The 17,852-nt window shown below is 34.2% G+C and overlaps 1 protein-coding gene across 1 annotated transcript in view; it reads right to left on the bottom strand.

The window, feature by feature from the left end:
* Window positions 1-74: 74 nt before the first annotated feature.
* Window positions 75-17,852, bottom strand: part of wdp (windpipe) — a 28,180-nt gene continuing 10,402 nt past the window's right edge. The window contains exon 2 of the mRNA XM_066392751.1: window positions 75-2,295. Within this exon, the coding sequence (XP_066248848.1) occupies window positions 578-2,287 (1,710 nt within the window). The 5' untranslated portion in view covers window positions 2,288-2,295 and the 3' untranslated portion in view covers window positions 75-577. The remainder of the gene's footprint in view (window positions 2,296-17,852) is intronic.

Raw genomic sequence — 17,852 nt, 5'->3', positions numbered from 1 at the left:
AATTTGGAAGTAGCGCAGCTCTTCGAAGGTCTTCGGTAAATGGACCACGAGCCAGAAAATATCAATTACACACATTATCATCTATCACAACTTTATTACTCTTTTCCAAGCTACCATCACGTCTTCAAACTAACACTCGTAAAACATCGATTTTTCATCAACCGCCAAGAACAATATAACGCTTATTTTATAAGATTTGGGTTATCTTTGTGTTAGCCTGTTGATACGAATTGAACATAAATATGAGATATCTTAGGCGCTCTTAACATAACATAAATTACTTACATAAATCTTACAAACTACTTAACTGCCCTCGAATGCGCTTAATCTTACACCATAAAGATAGTGAAATAACGTATTATACAATCGAACTTTACAAAGATATACTGCAGAAATGTACATAAGTCAGTCTGAGCCACTTTCCAGTTTAAATAGTCGTCGGAACTACGTTCGGCTCCATTTGCAGATTCGATTTTTCATGCCACTCATAGGAACCACATTAAGTTAGTCGCAACTATATCACATTTACATTACAAATCGTCAATACTGCACGAACAAGGACACCCCTGTTTGATACTCATGGTGGTACTACCGTGGTGATTATTTCACCTTCACTGTTTCTTAAGCGATGGACTAGCACTGGAGTTTTGGGAATGGATTCGGGTATTTCCGAGGCCCGTATAGTGACCCTTTCTGTGTGGGGAGTTAACAGTCCCGGGAAAGACTTCTCGCGGATTGTTGGTTCTTCTTCGTCATCTATATTGCTCAGCGAGTGTGATTCTGGATGCTCCAAAGGCACATATGATTTCAGAACAGGTTCTCCTTTCGATTGCCCATTTTGACCGTTAATTAAGGGAACGTGCTCGGGAATGTGAGTCTTCGACTTTCCATTTTGCTCATTTACAGCTTGGATTGGAACCTTCTCCAGCGGTTTCATCTCCTCTTCCAAGGCAGAATGGCGGTTTTTCTCCAATCGGTTAGACTTGCGCTTCTTTATGAAGCACGCCAAGAAAAGCACAGCTATTACGAGTCCGAGTACAACCACCAGGTATACGGCGTAATTGTTTTGATTTATTGCTGTAGCTTTTTCCATTTCCCCGGTTCGGGTTGGTTCTGACAACAGCTGAGTTTCATCGATGCTTGGCTTATACTCTTTTATGAGAGTTTGTTTTGCATCTTTGCTCACTGTCTCCTCACTTACCTCACTTCCTGAAGAAGTGCTTGAAACCGGAGTAGTTGGAACTTCAGTGGTGGTAGTAGTAGTAGGAGGGATAAAAGTTGACGAGGTAGGTTCCTGCAAGACTGGTCCAAAAATATCTTCAGTAAGTATTCTCATTTGGTCTGTAGGTCCTGGACCTGACTCGGTATCATTTTTATCATCCTGTAAACCTACAGGTCTAGGGGTGGCACAATCGAAGAGACACGCTGCTATAGGTTCCATCCCAACGGGAATAAACCCACTACCTTCATCGCCACTGCCCTCATCAGGCTGTATTGCGTCAGACGTGTTGGTTGCTAGTAAAAATAATTCCTCAGGTGGAACTTCTACTTTTTCATCAATAACTTTGTTTTCCTCCGATCTTTTGCCTTCGTCAGCAATGAGTTTTCCAGATTTCAGAGGATCGTTGAAATTATCCCCAGCACCTTCACCTGAACCCTCAACAGGCTCGTCATTAATCATTTCGTCTTCGGGTGTGCAACTTATTTCATCGATATTGTTTCCTCTTACATATCCAGGTAACTCACAAGTTATGGGTTCTGGGATGAATATTTCCCGCCTGACTAACTGGCGGTAAATTACAACGTTGTCATTATAGCAATCACAATCGATGGGGTTTTTCTGCAAATGCACTATTTTTAAGTTAGGTAGGGCACTCCAGTCTTGTGGTAAGTGGATGATTGAATTAGCAGATAAATCAAGATCCTCAAGATGCTTGGGCAATAAGGAGAAGCTCACATCAGCTATTTTATTCCTAGTCAGTTTAAGAGTCCGCAGGGACGTCAATGGGGGAATGTGATGCAGTTCGATATTATTATCAGACAAATCCAAATACTGCAACTCTCTCATATACTTTAGCTCCGCTGGAAGTTTATCAAGGGACGCATTGACCACTGACAACTTTTTAATGGTCAAGAATTGCTTTGGCTTCAACTCTTTCAGGAAATGAAAGGATGTAGATGACACTGATCCTAGCTCTGAGCAAGAGGTTCCTTTGGGACAGCGGAAGATGGCTGCTCCGAGTATCGAGCCGGAGAGTGATAAGAGTGCGAGTGCTATGGACCACATTTTGGTACCTGAAACAAGAAAAATTATTGTAGTAATCAGAAACGAAATAAAATTTAAAGTTAAAATATAAAACATCCAAAAGAATTTATTGAGAAAATTGTTTTGCGTGCAACAAACAATTTTTAAGAAACCAAATATGTCTAAATTCAAACTGATTCATCTACTGATTCAAACCATAATAGTGAAGGATATTGAGGGCATTAAAACCTGAATAGAAATATAGTCGAGGTAACATAAAAACGCAAGTTGTTCAAATCGCAAATTGTTATGACATACAGTTTCTTCAGTTTACTTAATCCATACCACAAACGTGTAAATACTTACTTACGTTGCAAACCAAACCTGACACGGCTTCGTAAATAAAAATTACCATATTGGCCAATTAACAAAATTCTTCATACCCTGAATTTGAAGTCATATTACTGTTCGCATGCAAAATAAACTGATGACCAAACATGTGAATATTTCATTCGAGCTGTATAGGTAGTGTATAGTAGTTTAAAAGCTCATTAGTGGTTCGAAATTTTGAAAGGGCGTTTCTTCTGGTAAAGCCTGAATAATGTCCGACATAAAGTCGTTTTTAGATTTTAGTACTCACAATGATCGAATACGAGTTTCGCGATATTAAACTGTAAAGAAGGTCTCCTTGGTTTTTAGAAAACGCTCATAAATTACCCTCGTAAATTGAATACATATATGGTTTACCCAATTAGCCATGCATTTACCGTTTACGATGAAATAGACCATGGCCTTTTGTGTAGGAACCGATGAATTGGTTATTCAGTGGAGGACATATTCAAAACTACCGTTAAATTATTTTCTGGTAAAACTAGTAATTTTTACTGAATCATTGATTTGCTGATGATACACCCAGGGAAACAAATAGCATTTGATATATTAATTAGACAGGTAGAGAATTTCGCTAACGACGGTCGCGTGTCGCGAATTTATTATTATTGTATAATAATAATTATTTATGTTATATATTTTTTCATATTTTCTTGGCTATTTACTTACACTAATTCACAAAATTTTTGGTACCCGTGTATCAAATGTATATTATTGCTTATACCTTTTTACAAACAAATGTAATTTTTAATTATACTTTATTTATTAATTCACATTAACACTTTTTTTTAATTTCACAATTAAACACTTCTTCTGCATTAAATAATGTAACTAATTCAAGATATAATTATCGTCAAGTACAAAAAAAAATTATCATCGGACAAAATAAAACCTTGCAAAAGTCTTGGTACATATAACAGAATAAAATTAAACTTCTACTACACATATTATTAGTACCTTGTTGGGCATCCATTTAATTTAATAACTTCTAGTAGCCTATATGGCATTGAATAAACAAGTTTTTTTGTTATATCGATGGTTATCTTATGCCACTCTTCCAAAATAACCCGTTTTAAATCGTTTTTGCTTTGAATAGAGTGCTGACGAATTTTAAACTTTCAAACTCTCCATGAATGTTCAATCGGGTTTAAATCCGGACTTTGAGGAGGTGTTTCTAACAAATGTGGGATATTATACCAGGTGTTTTTTAATGATTGCAAAAAATTTTAACCACGAACTCTACAGCGAAAAATAATGCCAGTTTGCTATATAAACCATATTCCGAAAATGCTTCGTTGAAGAAATACAGATGTTGAAATTTAATAATACGCCATTGGATTTTCCAAAATTAAAAATATTTTTTTAATTCCTCGTTCAATTCTGAAAAAAAAAACCTCTTGAGTTTTTCTCGTACGATGAACCATTTTCGAGCAAGAAAATAAATTATCATATGAATGTTTATGGATATTAATTAAAAACTTAGTTAGTCATGGAACAATAGCATTATTTTGCATTTGTCTAAATGTAGCTACTGTCACATTTTTGGATTTGGATAATGCATTTTCAAATCTCTGGATAGAACAAATGGTACCACAGCCTTGGCCTTCGAGATCTCCAGACTTAAATTCTATTGATTTCTATCTCTGGGAGCATCTGAAACAATTAGTTTATTGTGGTCCAATTGAAAATGTTGATGAATTAAGAAATCGTATTATAGCATCTTGTGAGACAATTGAACGCCTGGAATTTTTAAACGGGTTCGACAGTCAATGCGTCGGAGGATAGATGCTGATATTGAAGTAAGAGGAAGTCATTTTCAACAGCTTTTGTAAATTTTTATTAATAAAAGATAACCTACAAAATGTCATTAAAATATTTCTATTCACTTTGAAGAAATTTGCAAATTTCCATTTTTTAAAATTAAATTTCAAAATCCTGTATTTCTTCAACTATGCATTTTCGGAATATGGTTTATACAGCAAACTAGCATTATTTTTCGATGTAAAATCCGTGGTTAAAATTTTTCGCAATTTATAAAAAAAAACCTATATATTAGCCATTAACGCATATTGTACACATTGTGTTTGGGGTCGTTGTCTTGCTGGAAGTGAGAATCCTCAGAAAGACCTAATTTTCGGGCACTTTGTATTAAAATTTCCTTTACAATGTTAAGGTAGACTTTTTGATCCATGATTTCATCAATTATTTGAAGATTACCCATTCCAGCTACCGACATGCAACCCAAAACCATGATACCGCTATTTCCATATTTCACTGTTTTAATAGTGTTGCTTGGATGTAATCCTGTATTTAATTTTCGCCACACTTTTATGTACCCATCAGATCCAAAAACGTTGAATTGACTTTCATCGGACTAAATCATTTTATCCCAGAAGTCAGGAGATGAATTTTTATATTCCTGAGCAAATTTCAACCGCTTCAATCTATTCTACTTGTTAACATATAACTTCTTGCAAGGAGTACAACTTTTAAAACCATTCCGATGTAATACTCGACAAATTGTATCTTCATGCATTATCTTTCCATTTAGTTGCTATTCAGTAACAATTTTTGGAGCACTATTCTTGGTATTCTTTTTGATTTCCACGAGTATAAATTTTTATTCTTGTTGTGTTAATTTCTGTGGATGGCCTGTGAGTACTTTATTTTGAATTATTCCTTCAGTCTTATATCTATTGATAATTTTCTGCATTGTAGATTTACTTCTTTTGAATCTGTGTCTAATTTCGGTATGTCATTTTCCTTCTTTATGCAAATTTATTGCGATTTTTCGTTCTTTAACACTTAATTCATTTCGTGCCATTTTTAGTTAAACTGGGACAAATTCAAATTGATAATGATCTATTTACAATATATTTAGTAAACCCTAGTTGTCCTTTCCTGTTTTTATTTCACAATATCAAATAAAAAATAATAAAAATAAACTTGCATTGACTCGTACCAAGACTTTTGCGAGGTTTTATTTTGTCCGTTGATAAAATATTTTTTTTTGTATATGGCGATAATTATATATTTAATTAGTTATATTATTAAATGTAGAAGAATTGTATGAATTAATAAATAAAGCGTAATTAAAAAATGAATCTGTTTGTAAAAAGATATAGGCAATAGTATACGTTTGATAGATGGGTACTAAGGCTTTTGCGAGCCAGTATATTTCATGAAAATACAGCAATATTTTTCTTCAAAAAGACACTATAGCAGTGCATGCCCGTGATGTTCCTCCTTCTTAATGCGCCCATAGGTGTCACTATAAAAAACTTAAATTTTTAACTCTCTTTTGCATTTTCACACTTAAAAACTGTTTCAAAACTCATTTCAAGAATTCGAAACGAAATAATAAAAAATAATTTTTTCTAGGATTACAATGCACGTGCTGAAAATGACTTTTTGCTGAGGATTACGCCTGCCGCTGGTGTCAGGTATTCCATTGCAGTGCATAATCCTAAACTATTTAATAGATCCCCACCTGCAATTACCTATTTCATTATATTTTGAGATTCTTTGGATTCGAATGAATATTGAAGCGGTCAATGGGTTGACCAAATGTTGATGATTGAGATGGACTGCCGGCAAGTTCGGACTTACGTCGTCAGACCTAAGCTGATGAATTCCATACACGATCATCTCATTTGGAATAATAAACGTTTAATTTATTCATTCATTACTATGTTGGTTCTACTTGAAGAAGCGTAAGTTTCTTGTCACGTGGGGCGAAATTTACTGTTGATGATATTTGTATTCCCCAGTATGTTTCCTGCAAAAAAGCACTGAAGTGTCCATGGGTCTTAGTGGGTTGATATATTAGGAGTTAAAACAAAAGGTTTATTTTGTAATGGAAAAATGTGTTTTTCTGAAATTCCTTAAAAACCAATGGAGACCTATCTCCATCTAAATATGCGCAATCGAAATTTCAATGGTTCAAGGTTTTGTGGCGCAGGCGACATGCTGCTGAATGCACCCTCTTCAATATACAGGGTGCCTCAAATATAAAATATTCGTCACTCTTAAAATATGCTAAAAATTGTTTGGTTTTGTAATTTAAGCATTTAAAATGAGTCTCACCAGCTTGTGAAGATTTTCAAAAATAATTACTAGAATGCGTCATTAAACGACAATTACTTGCCATTACCCGGTATTCTGAGCTTGTTTATTGAAATTGGTTCCATAAGTTACTAAACGGTCTTCATTTAAACTTATTGCGTAATAGTCAAGAGTCACTAACAATAGAATGACAATTTGGTTGTGACATTAGATTCGCACGGGAGAACGATGATTTCTATTAGCAAAAATTGTCGTTTCTAATAGGGAACAGTTTTCGTAATTGTTATATTCTAATCTTTAATATCCGCATATATAGCCGCATATATAGTGCATACGGGCACTTCAACGGATGTTGCTTTAAATTTTGCAGAGGCGTGGACAACGTAATATAATGATATTTTGCATTTCGTAAGACCTATCGAGGCTAAGAGCAAAGAACACTGTCCAAAATGCAACATCTACCTACATGATAGTGGAGCTTGCTAAGTCATTGCTTAAATTTCATGATGTAATCACATACTAGACGCGTGTAAGTTAGAACAGCATCGATGAATTTTAGCATTTATCTCTCAAAGGTAGAAATGGAAATGAAGCCTTCAGTTCAAGAAAAACAAGAATTTAAAGCAATAAAAAAAAGGAGGAAGAAGGCTGTAATGTTATGGAATACGATAGATGTAACTGGAAATAGATAACTGATTGTTACTGTACTGACACGAAATATTCATTATTTATGACTATTACATATAAAGTATAATAATTACTTTTTTTTCTACATCAATTCGCTAAAATAACAATCAACAAATTACAATTTTTTAAACATTCTCGAATAACTGTCATTTATCAAATATTGATAAATATATTAATTTTCAGTATTAAAAAAAAATTAATTATTCATTTTTTTATGGCACGTATTCTATTTTTATTAATTTATTGGAGTTTCGCCAAATTTGAACTTGGAGGAAAAATATAAGAAAACTATTAACACTGTTCAAGAGCACAAGATGTCCAAAAATGATATTCAAGGACTCCATTAGAGGAATATATCTGATTAAATCGTCATATCAATTACGACTGTACCTAAGCAATAACGTAATAATTGCTTTACATTCGTTATTAAACATAAGATCGCGCCTTTACGATCTTTCCGAGAAAGCCATACAGGTTCAAGTCAATTTAAATTACATGTTAAAGGAGGAATGTAAACTTCCTTAAAAGCACAATTAACTTGTCTGAAAATGCTTAACAATACAAATATTGTATGAAATGTAGGTACAAGTTTTACTGCGCAATATATTTGTGACCAACCTGTGGTACGTGTGGAATTAGAGCATGCGTCTCAAGTCACAAGCATAGATTAAAACAACTCATCAATTATTTGGTCCATTATTTTACGTTGTCTTACTGATTTTCATTTTTAATGCAAACGCAAAGTATTTTTCTAGTGAGCTACTCCTTTTATAAAAAATGTATGTGTAATGTTATAGATTACGCTTAAAGCTTTGTTCGCTTATTAAAACTAAAAAACTTCGTAACATGTCGATATTAATTAACTTCAAAGCACCTAGTTAAAATAATACTAAATTTGTAACATGCACATCTCTGTTCTCTATGCACAAACTAAAAATGCAATTATTCAGTTTGGAGGGAACTCTTAACATTCTTGATAAATTGCGAGAGTTTCTCAAAGATCATCTGTTGTTAAATCTGAATGACCATAAAATCATTATAAACAATCTTTAGTACTGCATTTCGAGAGTTTTTATAACTGGACTTACAGAAAACTATCAAATATTATTTTCACATCCTGCCAAACGTATAATATTTAAGGAAAAAAATGAGAAATACGTAGAAAAGTGGGTGCATTCTCTCTTAACGAGTAACTCGTTAGTGACTAACTTACGTGGGTGCATATCTACCTCCTAGAAAATTTATTTCCGTCTTGCCGTCACGCGCCTTCCCTCCTAAGTATTCTTATTAACCCCCTGCCATATTGTTACGACGAGCGTAAAGCCCTTATCTGCCGCGCGCTACAATAAGTCAATAAAGTGCTCAAGAATTTTGGGAATTATTCAAGAATTTTTGGTTATATAACAGAGGCGATGGTTGGCTAAGAATAATAATTATAAATATTTATGATAAGAAAAAAGCTGCACATAGTAGATGTAAAGAATAACAAACTGTTAAATGCTTATTGTTAAATATAGAAGTGGATTATTAGAAGGCGATTGTAATTGTATTTATTTGTTGACTTAATAGTGTTTTGTATAGAAAAAATGTGCATCGAATTATAAGACATTTGAAAGACTTTAAATTGGTCTTTAAGAGGTCACCTACACGATTTCGGCGTGTAACTAATCATAGTGGAACAGTCTCTATTTCGCTTTATATAAAATGAAATGTAATATCTTTAATAAAGAAGCCATTAACTACATATCTTCCGACCCTTATAACTGTATCTTTTGACAAAACTCATAAAAATGCCAAGCCTACGAGATGTCTGATAAGAAGCTGTGAACGTTGTTTTACCACTTCGCAACATCTCGCAATTATTCACGTCGCATGTTTGAAAATAAAGAAAACGAATGTTCATCATATATGTTAAAATTTCAGTCGAACCGGAATTGAACCTTGAAACTACGTAACAATCTCCACAAGCTGATAACACTCACCTATTTGGATGGATATTGGATGTTATCAGATAGCGAGCAAGACTCATTCAGCTAGCGTAAATAATCACCGCCCGAGCTCATCAAATATACGGGGTAGCTGGAATGTCGGGTCAATATCCGGAAATGTTCATTGAACAAGGTTTCAAAATAGCAGGTTGTACATATTAGTGGAAATGCGACAGATCGTGGGATAATGAAACCAGTGCATTGCTAATGCCCACGCTATAAATTCTATAAAATTATATCTTGTATAAGAAAAATGGTGTTCGTTAACCCTTAACTAGATTGACTGCGATTCCATCCATAAACTTTTGCAAAGTGTTCGTGGTTTTACTTGAGAAACACTCTCTATAACGCAGAGGCGCGTCTCCATCAAGCCTAAGTCACTATTTTTTCAATTCATCATCTTAGTTTAAATAAGCGCCATTTCAGATTATACCTAAGAGAGATTAAGATATGCCTTATCTCTGTTTCTACAAATTATAAAATGTTGTACATTTTTCTGGATCTAGCATTAGCGCCGATATGTCGGACACGTGTAATCTATACCCTATAACAGTGAAAACAAAAATAACTCTCTTTATCTTTGCCATTCTTCACTAATTCAGAACTTGGTCAGATCCAATGTCAACGAGAAATATATTTGGAAATATGCAGTTTCTGAAATATTCAGTTACTAGAATAAGCTCAATTCATGGAGCGCTTGTAAACATCCAATATTATAATGATTACGTTGAACTGCTGACCCGGAATTCACTTTTACGAGCTCTAAACAACATAATTTCAAAATACAACGGGAAATTAAAACTCAATTAATGTAGATATCAAAAAGCACCAACGACCCTTTCCGAGAAGTGTTTAATGTCATTGGGGTTTTCCAAGGAGAAGTGTCGTGTCACTGCAAATAACTTGGTATCTTCTCCGAAATTCATAAAACACGTATGGTAAACTATGCAGATGTACCTTGACGTGTATGTATGTGATAAGGGATAGATATAACATAGTTAGTTAACTTTATATCCGACGACAACCACAGAGAACTTGTCCAGTGTTTGATTAATATATTTACTTCAACGGTGATAAAACTTATCGTCTATTTGTATTAGTTAAATGTGTAAGAATTTGGAAATAAATGAACCTGGCTGTAAATTATCATTCGAAAAAATGCCAAACTTCGGTTTTTAGTCGGTTAAATTTTAGCTTTATTGACGGGAAATGACGAAAGTTTTAGAAAGTTATTAAAATTTCTATACCGTGAGTCAAGGAGATGAATGAGGTCTTTTTCGACTGGAAAATATCTGGGGTATGATGGAATTTTAGAGCCTTCTAGAAGATAAAAGTGGTGTTGCTGAGAAAAGCTTCTCCCAAATGAGTTCACTTTTCGAGCAGTTTACATTTTTTTTTTTACACACCGAAAAGAAGGTGCGAAGTCGACTTTTCTACCTTACCAATTTAAGATGCCTTGTGCCTATTCTCTAAACCTGAAAATGTCCAGATACCTATGCACAGGATTTTTCTTAACACGCAACATACGATTTCCAATGTATCGAAAAAAAATCGCCACATCTCCATTATACAGGGTGAAAAAAAAAGTACTAATAAAAAAGAATCTGAAAAGAAAAAAATCTGCTGTCCATCCTTGACCAACTATATTAAAACAAATTTATTTGAAATGCCTTGTTTTGAGAAGTTCTCTACATGCAGTGCTTTGAAAGTTTTTTAAGGAAATCGGATTTCGAGCTGTGCCCTGGGGGGTCACTATGTCCGTAGACGGGGCCGCCTGTGCAGATAAGAATTGTAACTTGGCATGTTGTTTTAAGGTATTCTATAAGAACTCGAGGTTTTCTCTGAGATTTGAGGAAAATCTACGAGTTTCCACATGTTGTGCGATATAATGCGTAATGCTAATTAAGGAATAGGTATTGCGCTTGACGATGCAACCTTTTGCAGCTTTCACTGCCTACAAATTGCTGACCTTATTACTTATTTTGCATAATGTCTATTTTAAATGGCCTTGCTTTAGGCTACCAGACGTCGGAGCACCTATTATTAGCAACAACTGGATTGGTTCTTTTTATGCACAATTATATAACTACCGTAATAATTTAAAATAACTAGTAATTTGTTGTTCCCGATGATGGAGCTTGCTTTTATTTAGGGGTCACTATTTTTAGTTCCAACTGAATATGATTGTTATAATCTATTTTAAACCGACAGGTATCAATTATTGGCGTAACTTGGAATTTTTTAATTTTGTGAATAGCAGAGTTTCGTCAAGGACCGGCTATTCTAGCTTGATCGAAGTTGTTTCAAGTAAAATCACTCCTATTTACCATAATTTTTACTTCATCCTATTCTCTGATTTAACGATTTTATCATTACTCGCTTCCTTACTTTTTCACCCCTATAATTGCAATTTCTAATTTTCCAGGATCGAAACTTAACCTGACCACTAAACAAAAAACTGATTCAACGTGTTTATAGGTTCAAGAACCAAATAAACGTATTAGGTGCGGAGCTACTTTGATTTATGTCGGCTCGTTCGTTTATGACTGGTCACCGCTGCATTTTAACCAAGTAAATTAATTATGCAGACCACATACATCATCAAAATGAGGAAATTCAGAAACAGTGTTTTGCATATTATAATATAAGGATTGATTGATATCTTCCAATTGAAACTTGAAAAAGAACTACATTTGCATTTTGAAGCTCATTGTGAAGAGTTCGTTCACTTGCTGAACAACCTGAGAATTTTCCAATGTAGCTAAAATTAAGCTAAAAATTTGTAAATGTGCTGACTGGAGTATTAGCATAATTTGCAGGATTAGTCCAACTAAACAGGTCTATGATCATGCCTAGTGTTAACGAAGGAATGCTTCGTAGACGAAAGGCCACGAATGTGAAGTAATTAAGAAAGATAAAAGTGAGTTCAGGTCGAATTAGGTAAAAAAATGTTGCCTAAATTCAAAATTTTCAAAATCTTTTTAAGTTTTGGAATAAATGGAGAGAGAAAGAAAGGCACAAAAGATAAAGAAAATAAAGAAGAAAAAGATAATAAAAATAAAATTAAAACAAATGGTATTACCATTAAAGATTAAAAAATAGCTCTGATTCAACGTCGATCTTATTTACCAATGGGGAACACCCTTTTTTCTAATTTTAACAAATAAAGTGACACTTTTCATGTTCAAAATTCTTTCGAGACACCCTATATATCATCAGTTCTTGAGACCTCCCACACGTAACTTCTTTGCAACGTACGCATGAATCACTTATTCATATGTACATTTGACGCACTCCGCAGAAAATTTTGAGTAAAAGTCATTTGCTTGCATCACCTGACTTCCTGTTGATTTGAAACCATAAAAAATAATATGCAAATCATATTGTCGTTCGGAACAATGTGTGCTAGCAGCAATTGGTCATTAGCATAAAACGAACTCTTTAAATTATTTATAAGTAAAATGGTATTAAAAACTCGTTTTTCGGCATTTCCAAACTGCTTTATTTAGGTACGCAAAAATCTAGATCTTCCGTTTTGATAGTAGATTTGAAAGAGTTCAAGATCCTTGATTTTTTAGGATTTTAGAAATACAAGGTGTTGGAGGATCAAAACTGTGCATTGGCGTTTGTTGTGAATCTAAAGCATTTGCAATTCTAGATTGCCTCTCTAGACATGCTCGACGAGCAAAAGACTCATCTATCACAATGCCGCGACATACTTAATAGGCCAATTCAACCGACTTCTCTAGGTGTCATCCCATCCAAACAAACTACCCGAACGAATCCAACCGACCTGTCCTTCCCTCCCGAGAGATATCATTGTAATGGGTTTGTTTGCGGACAAATCCACAGGAGCAGAATTGAGAGTTGATGAATCCATCCACATCTCCCATAACCTCCGATAACAATTTTATCTACAGGGTATTTTCTAAGTATTCTAAAGTATTTCATGAGGTGATTTCCCAGCTCAAAACATAAAAAAATTCATATGATCATAGGTCCGCAAACGGTTTGTCTCCAAGATACAGGGCGTTAGAAATTAATATTTGTTTTCCATACTATGTATCGATTTGAAGAAAAAAGAATAAATAATATTGCTGCGTTAGTAAAAAAATGCAACATTATGAGAAGGAAAGAATAAGGTATAATAAAATAATTGAATTACACTAAAGAAATTGCTGAAAATTACCTCCATTGGCCATTACACATGCTTCAGCTTGTCGCCTAAGAGATTCCTGCGCTTGTCCACTATCTTGAAGACGAAGCCTTTGCGGACCTATGATCATATGAACTTTTTTTATGTTTTGAGCTGGGCAATCATCCCGGGAAATATTTTAGAAACACCATGTATAAATGACCTTTTAAAGTCCAGTAAAAGATTAAAAGTCCAAGAGTGGATATTAGCCTCCCCATTCATTTTCCCGCCAGAGATCGCCATCATTGAATGATTATCTCATCATTACAAAAACATATTTCATTAAAATTCATGAATAAACGCCTAGTAAGTAGTTAATTCCCTAAAAGCAACTGCTGCCTATAATGGACGATAGTTTTGAGTTAGCAGTAATCAGTACCAGCATAATCTATAGTAACCGAGTCATCCTCAATAATTACATATCTCTCTTTGATATGTTGCGAAAAAAAGTGGCAACTTCCTTTGTGGAATAATCACTACCTGCCGCTAAGATTACCAAAGTCTTGAGTACCTCGTTATTCCGTACACTAACAGTTTCAGTACGGTTCTGGTCGATTGGTGTCGGAGGAGATTATGCATACCCCGAATTGCCAAAGTGAGGTCCCAATAAGGAAATAAAAAAACGACAATGGAGGTTTAGTTTTGGTATCTTGATGTAACGGTACCCGCTCTGTGACCCGAAATACGCTTGGGGAAATTTTATCAGTAGCGTAAAGACCGGACACAGACGTATAGTACGCACCTTCACTTTTACCAACTTTTACTCAACGACAGTCCGAGACCTTGCCACTTCTAGATCATTCTAAGGTCAGTGGTACCATGGTATTACCAGCTTAGTCACACCGAGACCAAATTCGTTATGCAATAGAAAAAGCCGATGGAGCAAATATGCTTCTGCGGATTTCATTCAGGAGACGTAACACCGCGGTGCCTTTAGATCTTTAGAAACGATTATGCTCAAAATTATTAACATCAATGCGTTAGGTAACGTATGTAAAAAGTCATTATTGTCCTTCGGGTGAAGATTATGAAAGACTGATTATGAGCAAAACAAATGTCTGCATAACCTGGATGTGACTACTTTAATGCGGATTAAATCATTAAACTGCGAATTCCCCCTAAAGAATTATTAGCAGAATTATCTTGTTTGCAATAGAATTAATCATAGAGTTATCTTGCTTGCAAGGTAATGTAACAGTAGCTAAGTGGGGTCACCCTGTACGTATCAGACGCATGGGAGAATCAACAATAAATAGAGTAATATTTACCCGAGTGGTACTTTAAAAGGCGCAAAATCTAATAAATAGTAAAACTGGGTACCGGTACCGCTCAGCTTCCTATAATATCGCAGTGAGAAATTGTACTAATTGTACATCTAGGTAGTGCCATCTAGGTACCATCTAGGTAGTACCATCTAGATGTATATAGGTAGTACCTAGATGGAGCAATAATTCGGAATTACGTGCCTGGAGATGAAACTGCAGGCTCCCACCGAGTATCACTGCGAAATTTTCCGTTTAGAAATTCTCCAACCTCAATGGTCTTCAGCTGAGGGAAGGATTTCTCGTGGAAATTTCACAATGGGTGAGAGAACTTCCATTGGGTGCCTTTATTTGATGCCTTCGAGCAACTTTATTTATTAGGCCTATTGTTCTGCAAATACACAGTGGCACTGCCCTGCAAACGGTGCTGGTGATCGTTAAATATCTGACTAGAATATGAGAGCATTTGATCGGAATAGTAAATACTCCATAAATTAGTCTTTCCAACGGCCATAATGGTTAGTTTTCAGCACTCCAAGTTCAAAAGTTTAAATAAACATTACATAGGGATAACGATATTTAACCACTAAATTGCCTCGCAATTCACATATTGCCATAGCAAAAATCACGTTTCTATTACAATAAGCCAGCATCTGAGCTCAAAACGACTCGTTCGTGAAGATAGTGGAGCAAAGGAGCTATTTATAGAACATCAAATCAGTATGCACTATATGGTTATATATTACGTTCAAAAAATATTTGTATTTGTCTTGGAATTTATTAAATAGTGTCTTGTTAACCTGGATTAACCTCAAGGGATCCAAACACGACCTAACCCTGAATTTGTTTTTTTACTAATGGGAGTATGTAATCTGAGATAAGGAAATATGCGTTCTTAAAGGGGCCACCCTGTAGCTAAAAAGTGCATTAAGTGGAAGAAATTTTGAAAATTGCTCTAACACAGATAGATCTCTTGCACCAATAAATTTAGGAAAATACTCTAAATTGGTTATGAAACAGAGGAGTAAAACAGCCATCATTTGCGACCACAAGACAGCAACGTAAAAGCGGCTTCACGATAGGGAAATTGTGAAAATTGTAACTTAAATAGCCAACGAGTTTCGACATGATTAATGACCTAAATATAATATTTAAACTTGAAAAAAAAACTTGAGACTAAATCAAAAAATATTTTTCCTCTTTGTAATTTATTAATTGGTGTCTTGCTAACCTGGGCTGACCTGGAGGGATCTGAATTAAAAAATCGATTTATTTAATAGGGAAATTTAGTATTGTTATTCTGTTCCAAAACATATACAAAGCCATAAAGTTAAACAAATAAACTTGTTAGGTCATCCTCAGTCTACGTAAATCCACAAATACGTATATAACAATGCAAATCATCCAACTAAAAATACGATTCGAAAGTCCGAATTAGTCACTTCATTAACCTTTTATCAGGCGAACGTTAATTCGCTGACTCAAATTTATCTACACAGATTTAGAGTTTCAAACTACCAGGCATGGAGATCTAAAAAGATACCTGCTTACGTTTAACTCATGAGTACTTCTCTGGATTAGGTACGCGAAATTCCCTGATCTACCATCTATATGCTGTTTTAATCTTTGAGTTAATATTCCTTAAAATGAATTGTCATTTTTTTCACATTATATATACATAAAAAAAGTAACCCCCCCCCAAGATAGTTAAAATGCCGTTTGATCTAAATTGAAAACCTGATTGAATGAGCATATGCATGTAAGTACATAAGTTATAACCCTCTAATGCCAATCAGTTGTGCAAAATACCCTTATCCCTACCCCTAGACCAAAAAAAACCTTATACCATTATCTTCCCAATTATAGTTTTTAACTTGAAAAATGGTTTGTCAAAAAATTACATATATATAGAAAACCTTCGCGCATTTACCACATTTTTTTCGTTTTTTCTTGCTAATTTTAAGCTAAAAATGATTTTTAAAATTTCAAAATAGAATAACTTATTTTTACAATGGGCCGCATATCCAGTTTTTTCTTCTAATGATGAGCATTTTTATGGCAAATCTAAGTGTATATAAAATGTGTTACTTTTTAGGCTGCGCCATATTGAAAAATGTAAAAAAACTTAATTTTTCAGCATTTTTTTCAATACCTAGTTAAGCATTTCCGTTTTTTTGTGCATTTAATACATTTTTTATATATCTATTTGTGAATAAAATATTTTTTCAATTCTATATATTTCGTAATCATATTAAAGCCGTCTTTATAAATAGTAAACAACCGTTTAATTTCAATTGAGAAACAGCAAATAAAATGCGATAAATAGATACTATTGGATTATAAAAAAAATGAGTCAAATATCCAAAAAAGCCGAAATGCTTAATTAGGTACTGAAAAAAATGCTAAAAAAATTGAGATTTTTACATCTTTCAATATGGTGCAGCCTAAAAAGTAACACATTTTAGATACACTTAGATTTGCCATAAGAATGTCCATCATTAGAAGAAAAAACTAGACATGCAACCCATTCTGAAAAAAAGTTATTCTATTTTGAAATTTTAAAAGTCGTTTTTAGGTTAGAATTAGCAGAAAAAAAACGAAAAAAATGTGGCGAATGCGCGAGGGTTTTCTATATATGTGTAATTTTTTTCAGATTTTTCGAAAAACCAGTTTTCAAATTAAAAATTGCCCATTCAGTTAGGTTTTCAATTGAGATCAAAAGACATTTGGATTATTTTAATGGGGAATACTATTTGCAGGTATTTAAATCGATGGCTTTTATGCGAGAACTCATTTTTGCCGTCAATTCAAAAGATTGTCGAGCTTAATTCGAGCTCTATTCTTGTATTAGGATCACATGTAACCGAGAGATCTATTTCCTTCTTAAGTTCAGCGAACTTTTCTGGAGAAAGGCCCGCAAGCCCCCAAATCACCTAAACATTTAATGCACTTAAGAGACAAGACATTTGCAGGCGTTATTCTTGTTAAATTCAATTTTGATTAGGCACGTGTAATGCAAC

This window comes from Euwallacea similis, chromosome 8 (assembly GCF_039881205.1).
Source record: "Euwallacea similis isolate ESF13 chromosome 8, ESF131.1, whole genome shotgun sequence".
Classification (NCBI taxonomy): Eukaryota; Metazoa; Arthropoda; class Insecta; order Coleoptera; family Curculionidae; genus Euwallacea; species Euwallacea similis.
The sequence above is the reverse complement of the archived record's forward strand: the minus strand, read 5'-3'. Positions and strand labels throughout refer to the sequence as shown.